The sequence below is a fragment of the Sorex fumeus genome, unplaced genomic scaffold (genome assembly GCF_029834395.1).
Source record: "Sorex fumeus unplaced genomic scaffold, SorFum_2.1 ptg000020l, whole genome shotgun sequence".
In the NCBI taxonomy this organism is placed as follows: Eukaryota; Metazoa; Chordata; class Mammalia; order Eulipotyphla; family Soricidae; genus Sorex; species Sorex fumeus.
Genome location: NW_026606077.1, coordinates 8,061,545 through 8,073,843, shown reverse-complemented (window position 1 = coordinate 8,073,843; position 12,299 = coordinate 8,061,545). Strand labels below are relative to the sequence as shown.

The window sequence follows — 12,299 nt, the reverse complement described above, 5'->3', positions numbered from 1 at the left end:
ACCATGCAAGGCAAACACAGTGCCCACTGTACTACTGCTCCAGGCCCTGTGCCCTTTTTGCATTTTTTAAAAAAATATAATCATAATGTTGTTCTGGAGCTATAGCACAGTGGGTAGGGCACTTGCCTTGCAAGCAACAGACCCGGGTTCGATTCCCCCATCCCTCTTGGAGAGCCCAGCAAGCTACCAAGAATATCCTGCCTGCATGGCAGAGCCTGACAAGCGCCCCGTGGCATATTCGATATGCCAAAAACAGTAACAACAAGTCTCACAATGGAGACGTTACTGGTGCCTGCTTGAGCAAATCGATGAACAGCGGGAGGACAGTGCTACAGTGCTAATCATAATGTTATTTTTTTTGCAGGGGGCACACCCAAAGGTGCTCAGGGCTTACTCCTGGCGGGCTTGAGGGACCATATAGGGGACTATGCTACTGATAGACCAAGTCCAGTGCTTGCCATATTCAAGAAGAGAATCTGACCCCTGTGTTTCCACAAAAAGCATACTTTCACAAAATTCATATTATTTTAAAAATAGGGGTCACCCCCAGAGGAATTCTGTGGTCCTTAAGGTCTAACTGAGGACTGCACATACGAGCACATTCAGTATCATCTAGTACTCATTCCATAATTAAAATTCCCTAATAATTTTTCTTTGCACTGTCGGTTTGAGTCAGGATTCAAACAGGATTCATCCACTCTATCTAGTTGTGTCTAAATTACCTTTAATTTATAATGGTCCTTCACCTGACCCTCCCCCAGCCCCTGCCCCTGCATGCCATGTGTTGAAGAAACCTGGTCATTTGTTCTATAGGCATTTCAAATTCTGGATCTCTGAATGCTTCTTAAGATGTCTTTTACACTCTCTTCTACCTCACTCAATGTTACACTTAATCGTAAATTTTGTTTCATATTAAATGTTCATGTTTTCTTCTCTTTCGAAAATATGTGCTATTGAAAAACAAAATTGACCTGACGGAACTTTGATGGATGGAATTTATGTCCAGTGGGGAAAGCTGAAAATAGATCAGTTAGCATGTGGATAAGCCAGTCTGCTGTTTAGCAATGATTTGAACTAGAATAACAATAATAATTTGAGAGCTCCTGGGAAATAAATGATGGCTGAAATAGGGGAGCAAATGATTACACCAATGGGAAATAAGGCGTATGCATTGTACTCATGCTTCAGCCCAGGTGTCAGGTAGGTTTGGGGTCTTTATGTCTTTATGTAAGGGAAACAAAAGCAAAAGTGAACCAATAATGTTAAATCAAACTAAAAAGCTTCTACACAGTGAAAGAAACTATTAACAAAAACAGTCAACACACAGGGGAATGTTTGTATGCTATACAAACAAGAAGGGGTTAAAACCTCAAATATACACAGAACTCATAAAATTCAACAACAGCAAGACAATGCTATTAATAAATAGGATTGGGGGTGTAGTGATCTGGTGGGGGATCACTACCAGACAAAAGGACGGACACTTTTCCATAGAAGACGCACAGATGGCCAAGAAGCACATTCATTATCTTTTTTTAAAATTTTTTTTGGGGGGTCACATCCAGTGATGCTCAGGAATTGCTCTTTTTTTTTCACGGTGATTCAGTTTTTTTAAAATTTTTATTTATTTTTGACTTTTTTTTTTTTACAAGTTTTTGTGCTTGGGTTTCAGTCATACAATGGTCGAGTACCCATCCCATCACTAGTGCCCATTCTCCACCTCCACCAATTCCAGTATCCCTCCCACTCCCCTATCCCCCATCCCACTCTGCCTCTATGGCACGGCACTCCCTTTTGTTCTCTCCTCCTTTTGGGTGCTGTGGTTTGCAGAAGAGGCATTGGGTGGCAATCATGTTTGGTCTAGAGTCTACTTTCAGCATGCATCTCCCGTCCTGGGCGGATCTTCCCACACCCTTTATTTGGTGTTCTCAGGGATTACTCTTAGCTCTGCACTCAGGAACCAGTCCTGGAGGTGCTCGGGGACCATATAGGATGCTAGGGATCAAACCCAGGTCAGCCACGTGCAAGGCAAATGCCCTACTTGCTGTACTATTTTTTTTATAGCAAATATTTTTGTTACATTTAATGGGATTTGCTTTAAAATCAATTAAGCATTTGGATACAGATAATACTTTAATAAAAAAAAAGGTATGCCAAACGGTATCCAATAAAATAAGGAAAAATTAGTAGGGAAGTCTTTGAAATAATGCATTTTTTCTTTTTTCCATAATTTTATTTATTTTTTTCTTCTTATATTTATTGAATCACTGTGGGAAAAGTTACTAGACTTTTAGGTTTAAGTCTCAGTCATACAATGATCAAACACCTTTCCCTTCACTAGTAATCATTTTTCACCACCAAGAACCCCAATATACCCCCCTCCCACCCCTCCCTATGCCTGTGAGGCAGATGATTTCTATTTAACTCTTCTCTACATTGATTATATTCATTATTTCAACAAAAGATGCACCATTATTATTTAGAATTCCCCCCGAAACAATCAGAATTGCTGAAAAGGCATTGTGAAATACTTTGTTTTCTATAGCTGATTATGAGAATCATATAATGTCATGTGGCCGCTATTTTGGATTTCTGCAAAGAGCCAGATAATTACAAGATTGGTTTTATTGTGTCTAGTGTTATGGCTGTGTCAGAGAGTCGCTGTGGGGGGGGGGGCAACTCATAACCTTGGTAGGCGTGAAGGAGGAGCCGGTACCACCCTCCTTCCCATGAGACTGCAGTTGCCCCGTCACCTCCGGCTCAGACCTGGCTTTCCTATAAGCTCTGAGCCGGTAGCCACCTTGCTGCCAGTGGGGGAAAAGGCAGAAGGGAGCAACAGAACTCATAAAATTCAACAACAGCAAGACTTTCCCTCCCAGGGAGGCATGGCGCCTTCGTTTAACGCATGGTCCATTCACTTTTCTGCCGCAAGCTGCTGGGCTCTGGACTAAGTCCTTTTGCCTCTGGAGCCATGGCCGTGCCAGAGAGCCGCCTGTGGGGGGCAACTCATGACCTCGGTAGGGCATGAAGGACGAGCCGGTACCATCCCCCTTCACATGAGACTGCAGTTGCCCTTTCACTGCTGACTCATACCTGCTTTCCAATAAGCTCTGAGGCCGTGGCCACCTTGCTGGGGGGGGGGGGAGGGGAGGCGAAGGGAGCAACACCCTTTCCCTCCCAGGGAGGCATGGCATTGTTGTTTAACGCATGTTCCATTCACTTTTCTGCCGCAAGCTGCCAGGCTCTGAATTAAGTCCTTTTGCCTTTGGAGCCATAGCCGTGCCAGAGAGCCGCTCGTGGGGGGCAACTCGTGACCTCGGTAGGGCATGAAGGACGAGCCGGTACCACTCCCCTTCCCATGAGACTGCAGTTGCCCCGTCACCGCCAGCTCATACCTGGCTTTCCAATAAGCTCTGAGGTGGCAGCCACCTTGTATGTGGTCCACATGCATTTCTACCAAAAGCCACTGGGTTTCAAGATTTGTTTCTGAGTCTCTGGGATCATGGCCATTAATCAGCTTGATCAGAAGCCAGAGAGGCTGTTTGTAGGCGGCGACTCGGGGTCTCGTTGGGATGGGGAGGAAAGGGCTGGTTCCACCCCCATCTCGTGAGGCCCCATGTGTCTAGTCACTTTAGGCCCAAACCTGACTGTCCAGTGGCCTCTGGAGGATGGCAGTCACCAGGCCGCCAGAGGGAACAGGCCAAGGCATGAAACCTATTCCCACCTGGAGTGGTCCAGCGCCAGTAACCTACTGCAGGAACAGGATGTATTTCTGCCAAAAGCCTTTGGATTCCGAGATTCGTTTCTGAGTCTCTGGGATCACGGCCATTAAACAGTTTGATCAGGAACCAGAGAGGCCTTGCCTCCAATTATATAGCTGAGCCAGAGGTGGTTTGTGGGTGTGTCTCCCACATACCTAACTTTTGGCCGTTTACTTTCTTGGTAAAGTTTGTCCCAAGTTTTTGGGGTCTGGCCAAAGGCACAGCAGCAATTTTGGGGTATCTGAAAGTCTGACGGTGCCATCAGGCTGCTGATGCACTTGCCTCACAGGTACAGATTGACCTGCTAGCGGCACCATACCCCCACCTACCTGATGTACTATTGCTCTGTCCCAAGTTCATTATCTCTTATCAGAGAAGTGAAATGCAAAACAACACTGAGATTTCACTTTGGTCCTGTGAGAATGGCCATTATCACAAATATAAGCAACAAGTGTTAACAAGGACATGGAAAGAAGAGAATGCTGGTATAATTGTTTGGTGGGAACATACATTGGTAAACTATTATGTAGAACAGTGCTGAGATTCTGCAAAATATTTAAAGTAAAAATTGCATATAATTCAGCTATTGGAATTCTGGGTATCTGCCTGAAGAATATCAATTCAAAGAGCTATTTGTACCTCAATGTTCACTGAAGCATTGTTTACAACAGTCAATAGCTAAATGCAACCTAAATGCCCATCCACAGATGATCAAATAAGTAACTTGTGAAATATTTGTGTGTGTACACGCATACAATGGGATACTACTACTCAGCTGTAAAGAAGATGGAATTCTGCATTCTCCAGATGGAATCCCGGTGACTATGAGCTTCTACAAGCATGGCTCTGGCATGCAGGTACCAGGACAGTTTTTCTGAACTGCGGCAGCCACTTACGCAGCTGCGCGATATTTCCTTATATGCAAAGTGATCAGTGGAAAGTGAATCATCCAGCATTTCTCCCTGAAAATCAGGCTTGAATGGTGGTGGGAAAATCTGAGCAAAAGATAATGCCCAACCGAAATGCATCTGGACTGTGGTGTGCTATGCCACCCTGGGATGGGAAGGTTGTCTGTCCCTCTGCCTGTCCCCCTCTGCGGTGGTGACATGGTGTCCTGCATTTTTTAGAGCCTAATTAACAGCCAGGTATGTGACTGCATTGACGAGGCACGTGGGGCTTCATGGGATGGGGGGTGGAATCGGCCCTGCTCCTCGCCATGACAATGCTCCGGGTTGCCACCCTCAAATGCCTCCTCCGGCTTGTGACCGACCATGAACCCATACTAATCTCAGAACCCAGGGGCTTCTGGCACTAATCCCTCTAGGTTTATTACTAAAATATTAGAATTACAAATTTGCGTAGCCGTTATTGTGGCCACACAACATCATATGCTCTTCATAATCAACATTAGAAAACAAATTTTCTAATGATACCTTTGTGGCAGGTCTGAATGTTGGGGAAAATTCCAAATAACACTGGTGGGTCTTTTGTCATAATACTGAATGTGATCAACAGAGAGAGAGAGAAAGAGAGAGAGAGAGAGAGTGTGTGTGTAAAGTGAAAATCTGCCACACAGGTGGGAGGTGGGTGAGAGGGGGGTATACTAGGGTTCTTGGTGGTGGAAAATGTGCACTGGTGAAGGGACGGGTGTTTGATCATCGTATGACCGACCGAGACTTGAACTGAAAGGCTTTGTTACTGTTCTCACGGTGATTCAACAAATAAATAAATAAAAAAATGTATATATATAAAGAAGATGGAATCCTGTCATTGACAACATAGACGGAAATATGTTAGTGAAATAAATCAGATGAAGAAAGACAAACAGCATATATATGATTTCACTCCAATATGGTACATAAAGGAAAAAACCACAAGCTTTTAGACTAATGGTTGCTAGAAGGGAAGGGAGGAAAGTGGATTGATTGGGTAAGAGGGGCTGATTGGTAAAAGTCAGAACTGAAGTTTTAGTGGTGAACTTCATGGAGCAGACACAGATGTAGATTTGTAATGGTGCACACCTGACATATAGTTTTATAATGCAATGTTGTTTGATAACTGAAAGCTTTCTTGGTTAAAAAAAAAAACCAGCCTCTGGGAACAGAGATTCATTTCATAAAGGTATTTTAATAAAACTTTTAGAAGTGAAAATGCTTCCCACCTGGATTCACAGAAAAATACATTTTTTGATTGCTGATTTCTTTGGGTTTTGTTTTGCTTCAAAGAATGAGATGCCATAGTTCAAAAATTGAATAAGTATTTATTGTTCCAGAAGGTACACTTTTTTATACATATTTCATAAATGATACAGGATTTTACACATATTCAATATTTTGCTATTTGTTTATAGGACTTTTCTCCCTCTCCCTTGCCTCCCACACACCCCCTGGAAGTATTTACTCATTGCACTGTGCTGTTTCTTCTTAAAAACCCGGCGCACAAACAGGATAAATGGTTTAAAAATAATTCACACAACTTAACAAAAATATAGAGGGAAGGGGTTGAACAAACGGGGAAGTGGGAGGGCTGGGTCGGGGGAGGGCAGGAAGCAGCCGAGGGCTGAAGGGGGGACATGCAACCTCTCATTTCATCATGCCAGTGACGGGCGGGTGGGCGGGCGGGCGGGGGAGCAGCAGCATTGCGATCCTGGCCGGCCTTCAACCCCTGCAAGGCACCTGGAGTCTGGGTTTAAGTTTTTCTTTTCATACACAATGATCCCAAAGGGGGTGGGGGGCGAAGAGAAAGAAGCCTTGCCACAGGAGGGGAGGGGGGAATCGTGTGAAAGAAGCCAATCAGCGGTGTGGCGAGCCCCTGCTGTCCTTTGGCATCCTGTCCCCGGAGTCCTTCAAAACAGGATATTAGACAGAGACTCCTTTGACTCTTTAAGTGCCGATGGCATCTGGAAGTATGATGACAATAATAATAAAACATGTTGACAGAATATAAGATTAGTGCTTTCGTTTAAGACAAGAAAGAAGAGAGTGATGAGCACTGGTCAAAGGAGCGGCAGCCACGAGCGAGGCCAGGCCCGGAGCCCTGGAGCCACGCACTTGATTGGCAGCGCTGGGAGCGTATCTTGGATGAGCGAGCGGATTAACAGCAAGGAAATGATGCAGGTTCTGAAACGGCTACAGAGCCATAATTTTTAGCCATTTTGTAAACCTTCTCTCTTCCTGATTTGGTAACTCAGCTGAACACGCCCTCCCCCATTTGAGTTGTGGAAGAAGGGGGGATCCTCAGGGGGATGGACAGATAAATAAAGGAGAGAAGTCCTTCCTCCTTTCAAAGATTAATTCGTCAAAACAAAACAAAACAGAAAACCTCATGCAGTCTTGCCAATGATTTCTAGATACTGATCCAGAGCACTGGAACACACAGATATTTTAAAAAGTATGAAGGGATAATCTAAAGTATCAGTTATCAAACAGTCAGAAGTTGGCTCCAATTATCAGATGGCTAAAATCAATGTCACCCACAGAGGTGGTCAGCGATGGGCACAGGCAGGAGAGACTCCTGCAAACTCTGCAGGGCCTAGGTCTAATAGAAAATAAGTGCTGCTGGACCCAGAATCTGCCACCCACTTATCTTCAGGATTTGCTTTTCTGATATATTCAATTACTCTATGTCAAAAATAAGAAAAGTTAAATAAATAAAAAAAAAAGTAGAGCAGAGTGGGGTGCTGGTGTGTTACTGTTTTGCTGACCCTGCAAAGAAGATGCAAGAAATGAACACCCCCCACCTCCGCCCCCGGCATCGTTTTCATTTTTTGAATCTCTCAGCTATATAATTGAATCATTTTTCATTCGGAAACTGAGATGCTTGATTAAGACAATGTTCACTAAGCCCTTGAAGCTTTTAGTCCACAAAGCCTGATCCTTAGATTTCGCCATTTCCTTCTTCCCTAAGATCCCTTTTATTTGTATTTTCTAATTAAAGGTTAAGACCCCTCTACCCCACTATGGCAATCGTTAGCGACAGGCATTCTTCCCGCTGGGGTGCAGAGGCTCCGCGCAGAGATCAATCCTTGTCACCGATCTGACGGAGGGGCAGATGTACTTGTAATGGATCTCTCAGTCTCTTAAGGTCCATTTCTGCCTAAAATAGAAGTTGAAGGTGAGAAAACCTGGCCATGAAGTGAAAGTTCTGGTGATACTCCTGTCTCCTGAGAAAAGTAAATGATCGTTTCTCCATCACTGTGAGTCAGAGGAATCATCTCAATTACTCTCAAAATACTACTCTGCATTGCCTCGGAGACGAAAGGCTTTAAAGACCAAAGACTACACAGGGGGAACACAAAAAGAAGTCTGTCTTTGGCTGGTGCACTGTCCACAGAGGCTCCAGAATGAACTGTCTAACCAGTGGGGTAGCAACAGGGGGTCTGGTGCGGACTCTCAGAATGTGGGGCATCTGGCACATCAGGACACGATTTACCTAAGAGCGGGCCTTTTCCGACATTTCCTATTCACTAGGCCTACAAATCAAACCATCGCTGATGGTACAGCATAATGATATTCACATCATAACTATCATCCTGAAGAACACGCCCAGCTCTCCAATGTTCAAAAAGTGATGCAGCCCCTATAGGGCCGTGGCCTGCAGCCAAGGAGCTGGGCTCTGGAGAAGCCTTTGCCAGAACGCGCCTGAACTTTCATTGATTTAGTGGATCAAGATATCAGCTATTTATCTAATGTGAGTGAATTTTAGAAACAGGGCTGTGGAGTCAACTGCTGTGGAGGAAACCCACACAGGCACAGGCCTCAGGTCTGTGATGGAATGAACTGGCTGGGGGCAGAGCTGACAAGTCTGTGTTTTTATAGCTCCAGTGAGGATTCTCAGTTCTCCCTCTAGTTAAAAGCCATCACACATGGCTTCAGAAGACTGGAGTCCATTTGACCTAGCTAAGGAGCTGGATTAAAATACATTGATGCCTGTGGGGACCACCAGTGGCTCACTTGCATCTGGCAGTACTTAAGTCTAATTAAGGCTTTTCGAAGCCCAAACTGATCAACTGCCTTCTTGGGACAGGGAGTGCAAGGAATGCCCAGAGAAGAACAATTCACACACTAAAAAAGGGTGGCAATTAAATGCCAGAAAGAGTTAAAGGTAAGGTAAAGGTAAAAGGCCCTCCCGTTGATCATCGATTTGCTCGAGCGGGCCCAGTAACGTCTCCATTGGAGACTTTGTTGTTACTGTGTCTGGCATATCGAATACTCTCGGTAGCTTGCCGGGCTCTCCGAGAGGGGCGGAGGAATCGAACTCGGGTCAGCCATGTTGGCTGCGTGCAAGGCAAACGCCCTACCCGCTGTGCTATCGCTCCAAGCATGAAAATGCCACCAAGATGGGTCTGGGACTCATTTTATTTCTTTAATACTTACCTGAGCAATTGCATCCTTGAGTTGATTGTATTTCTCTAGGTCAAAACGTGACTTTTTGGCTCCTTTATGGAAAAATAATAAGTATTGTCTGTCTCTGGCTTCTGGATAAACATATTCCTTCAAAAGTAAAGGAGAAATAAAATTCTTAGTCCTTAACACACTATCTTTACAAAATAAGCATTTAATAACTATTGATTAGCATATATATATAGATATTCACTGACATGCAGTGGTATTTCTTTAAATTTTTATTGTGAGGCATGTATTAGAAGAGCAAACAAAATAAAAATGTACATCACAACTATCATCCTGAAGAACACGCCCAGCTCTCCAGATTGAAAAAGAACACTGCCAACAATCCGTCCTCAATGACCTCTCCTTTCCCACAAAAGTAATCATTACCTTGACTTTTATGTAACTGTTTTCTTTATTTACAATAATCTCACTTAAACATGCATTCCTCTCAGCTCTGGTCACGTTTCCCAGCTTTTTGAATTATATAAAAGTGGAGTCATATCATTATGCTTTTTACCAAAGCATGGCTACTTTTACTCAACATTATGTTCATAAGAGTCTTTTTCTGTGTGCAGTTATATCCATTTGGATTATTATATTATTGCAGAATTATGAAACAATTTATTCATCATACTACTGATATAATGTGTTATTTATTGTAAACATGCTGCCAAGAATATTCTTGGTCTTACATTAGTTGCATATCTATGAGTGGAAATCCCTTATCATAGGATGATGTCCACGTGACCAATTGTAAGAAGTGATATAAAATAGGCCCCCAAAATGACTGCACCAATCACACTCCCATCGGCTGAATATCTGCACTAGCAGCACTCCTTGCCAATATTTGATATTTGAGATATTGCCACTTAAAAACACCAGCTTTTCTGAGATGCACTTGATTTGACACAATTCACTCAATTAAGATTATTTACTTTTTTTTTTTTTTTGGTGTTCTACTTCGGAGACATTTTTGTGTAGCCCCATGGTAAGTAGGAGGGAAAACCCTGGGGTAGTTACACAAAGGAAGATGATAAACACAAAAAAGGAGCAGCACAAGAAATAAGAGCAATGAATCTACAAGATAGCCAAGGAACAATGAACAAAGTGGCAGTAGCCATAAGTTAAAGATGAGCTCGGGTCTCTAGAGAACGCACAGAGGGAGGTTTATCATTATAACCGTACAAGGGCAGCCGTTAGAGGTTTCATTCCTCAGCCCAATTATCTCACTTATTTCATGAACCCTGGACCACTCTCTCTCCAGCTTGGCCCTTTTAGGTTATCAGGTGCGGCTCAACAACCTGACCTCTCATTCTTTTCCTCTCTAATCAGCAACCTTCCTAGCGAACAAAGCACACCTGCATACCAGGTTTACGACTGTTTCTTCAAGTCCTTGTCTGACAAAGCCTGCTATCCTGTTAGCTCTCTACAGGCAGATGTCTTTCATGTTTTGCATGACTACCCTAACTTTTCTGAATGGGGATGACCTGCTCATCATTGTGCCATGTAAGACCTAAGGAATTATTAATGATCGACAATGGATGAATAGCAACTAAAGGAACATCAAAAGGGAAGACTTGGAGGCTGGCCAGAGGGATAAATGTTGGGCTAAAAATTTGAAGAGGGGCCGGAGCGATAGGACAGTGGATAGGGCATTCGCCTTGTACACAAATGCATATAAGGGTTCAATCCCTGGCATCTCATAAAGCACCACCAAGAGTAATTCCTGAGTGCAGAGCAGAGTCCTGAGAATTGTCAGTGTGGCCCAACCAATTTTTTTTTTGAGGAAAAACATTCCACCTTCTTCTTTTTTTTTGGGGGGGGGGAGGGTGGGCCATATCCCACAGTGCTCAGGGACTACTCTTGACTTTATGCTCAAAGGTCACAGCTGATTATGTTTTGAGGGAACATATTTGGTATCAGGGACCAGATTGGGGTCTAATGCACCCAAGGCAAGTACCTTAATCGGAAGTCCTCCACTGTCTTCCAAATTGCTATAATGAGGCTGCTTACTGATCTTTATTTAACATGTAAACTTAGTATGTTAAGTTTAGTATGCTTACTAAGTTTATTCAAGTCTATCCCATACGTATCCACTTTTTTGAAGACAAGTATTTACTAAGCAACCATGTGTTAGACTCTGATTTAGAAATTCACTGACTTGTTAATAACTAAGATGAGATGCAGAGAGCCCGTTGCAAAGACAGGAGAATCAGAGATGAAAAGACAAATAACATGGGGAACAAACAAATAAATGTAGTAAGATGCTGGAAGAATTTTCCTCTTCTGGAACAAGGGAGGTGCTAATTCAGAATAGAGAAAAGTCATCTCCTATATGAGTTTGAAGGAAATTGTGTGAAATTAGAAGCAGACATTGCTCAAGACACAGAACTCAGGAATTAGAAAGCCTGTATTTCAACTTCAACTTCATTTCAACTCCTAGAAGTGGGAGGCAAGGTTCTGTGTGAGCTCGGGATCTTAATGTGAAGTCTTACAATTACTACCATGGAAGCTGAGAGGGAAAGAAATGGCCTCAGGAACACAAGCAGCATCAACTCCTCTCTCCTGATTTTTCTCTCAAAATGCCGAACATCCTGAACATGGGATAAATGGGGAGCTCAGCTAGGAGGAGTGTACAAAGTGCATATAAGGGAGAGAGGTTGTAGAATATGGAGAATGACAATAGGGTAGGAGTTAGATAGAAAAACAACCTACGAGGAAAGTGTAAATAAAAAGTTGAGAGAGAAGACAGAGTCAAGAGATCTGGATGAGAGCAAAGAGTGGGTAGAACAAGTAAGTAACGGTCTGAAAAGAAAAAGAAATGATTTTCTTAAATTAGTCTGCTGACTTATATTCCAGGTAGGAAGTTCTAGGACTGGTGAGGTTAGTGACTCTGAAAGTAACCTGCTGGGGTGAGGGTTGGTTGCTGGAACGAGGAAATGAAGACAGCAGATGAGTTTCTTCACAGAAATGATGATCTCCTTAGGCTGCCTTTTATAATGTGTTCTGCTGCCTTTTATTTTCTCCATCCCACCAAGTGAGCTTTCATTTATGCATTCTGTTTTGCTTTTTTTCGGGGGGGGGGCACACCCAGAAATGCCACACATAGTGGTGTTCAGGGCTTACTACTGGCTGTGCACTCAGGAAT

General features: G+C 43.4%; 1 protein-coding gene across 1 annotated transcript in view; it reads right to left on the bottom strand.

Annotated features, from left to right (window-relative positions):
• Nucleotides 1-6,001: 6,001 nt before the first annotated feature.
• MCU (mitochondrial calcium uniporter) overlaps nt 6,002-12,299 on the bottom strand; it is a 190,037-nt gene continuing 183,739 nt past the window's right edge. The window contains exons 7-8 of the mRNA XM_056113479.1: nt 9,137-9,253; nt 6,002-7,856 (exon numbers count right to left, since the gene is read on the bottom strand). Coding sequence (XP_055969454.1) covers nt 7,779-7,856; nt 9,137-9,253 — 195 coding nt within the window. The 3' untranslated portion in view covers nt 6,002-7,778. The remainder of the gene's footprint in view (nt 7,857-9,136; nt 9,254-12,299) is intronic.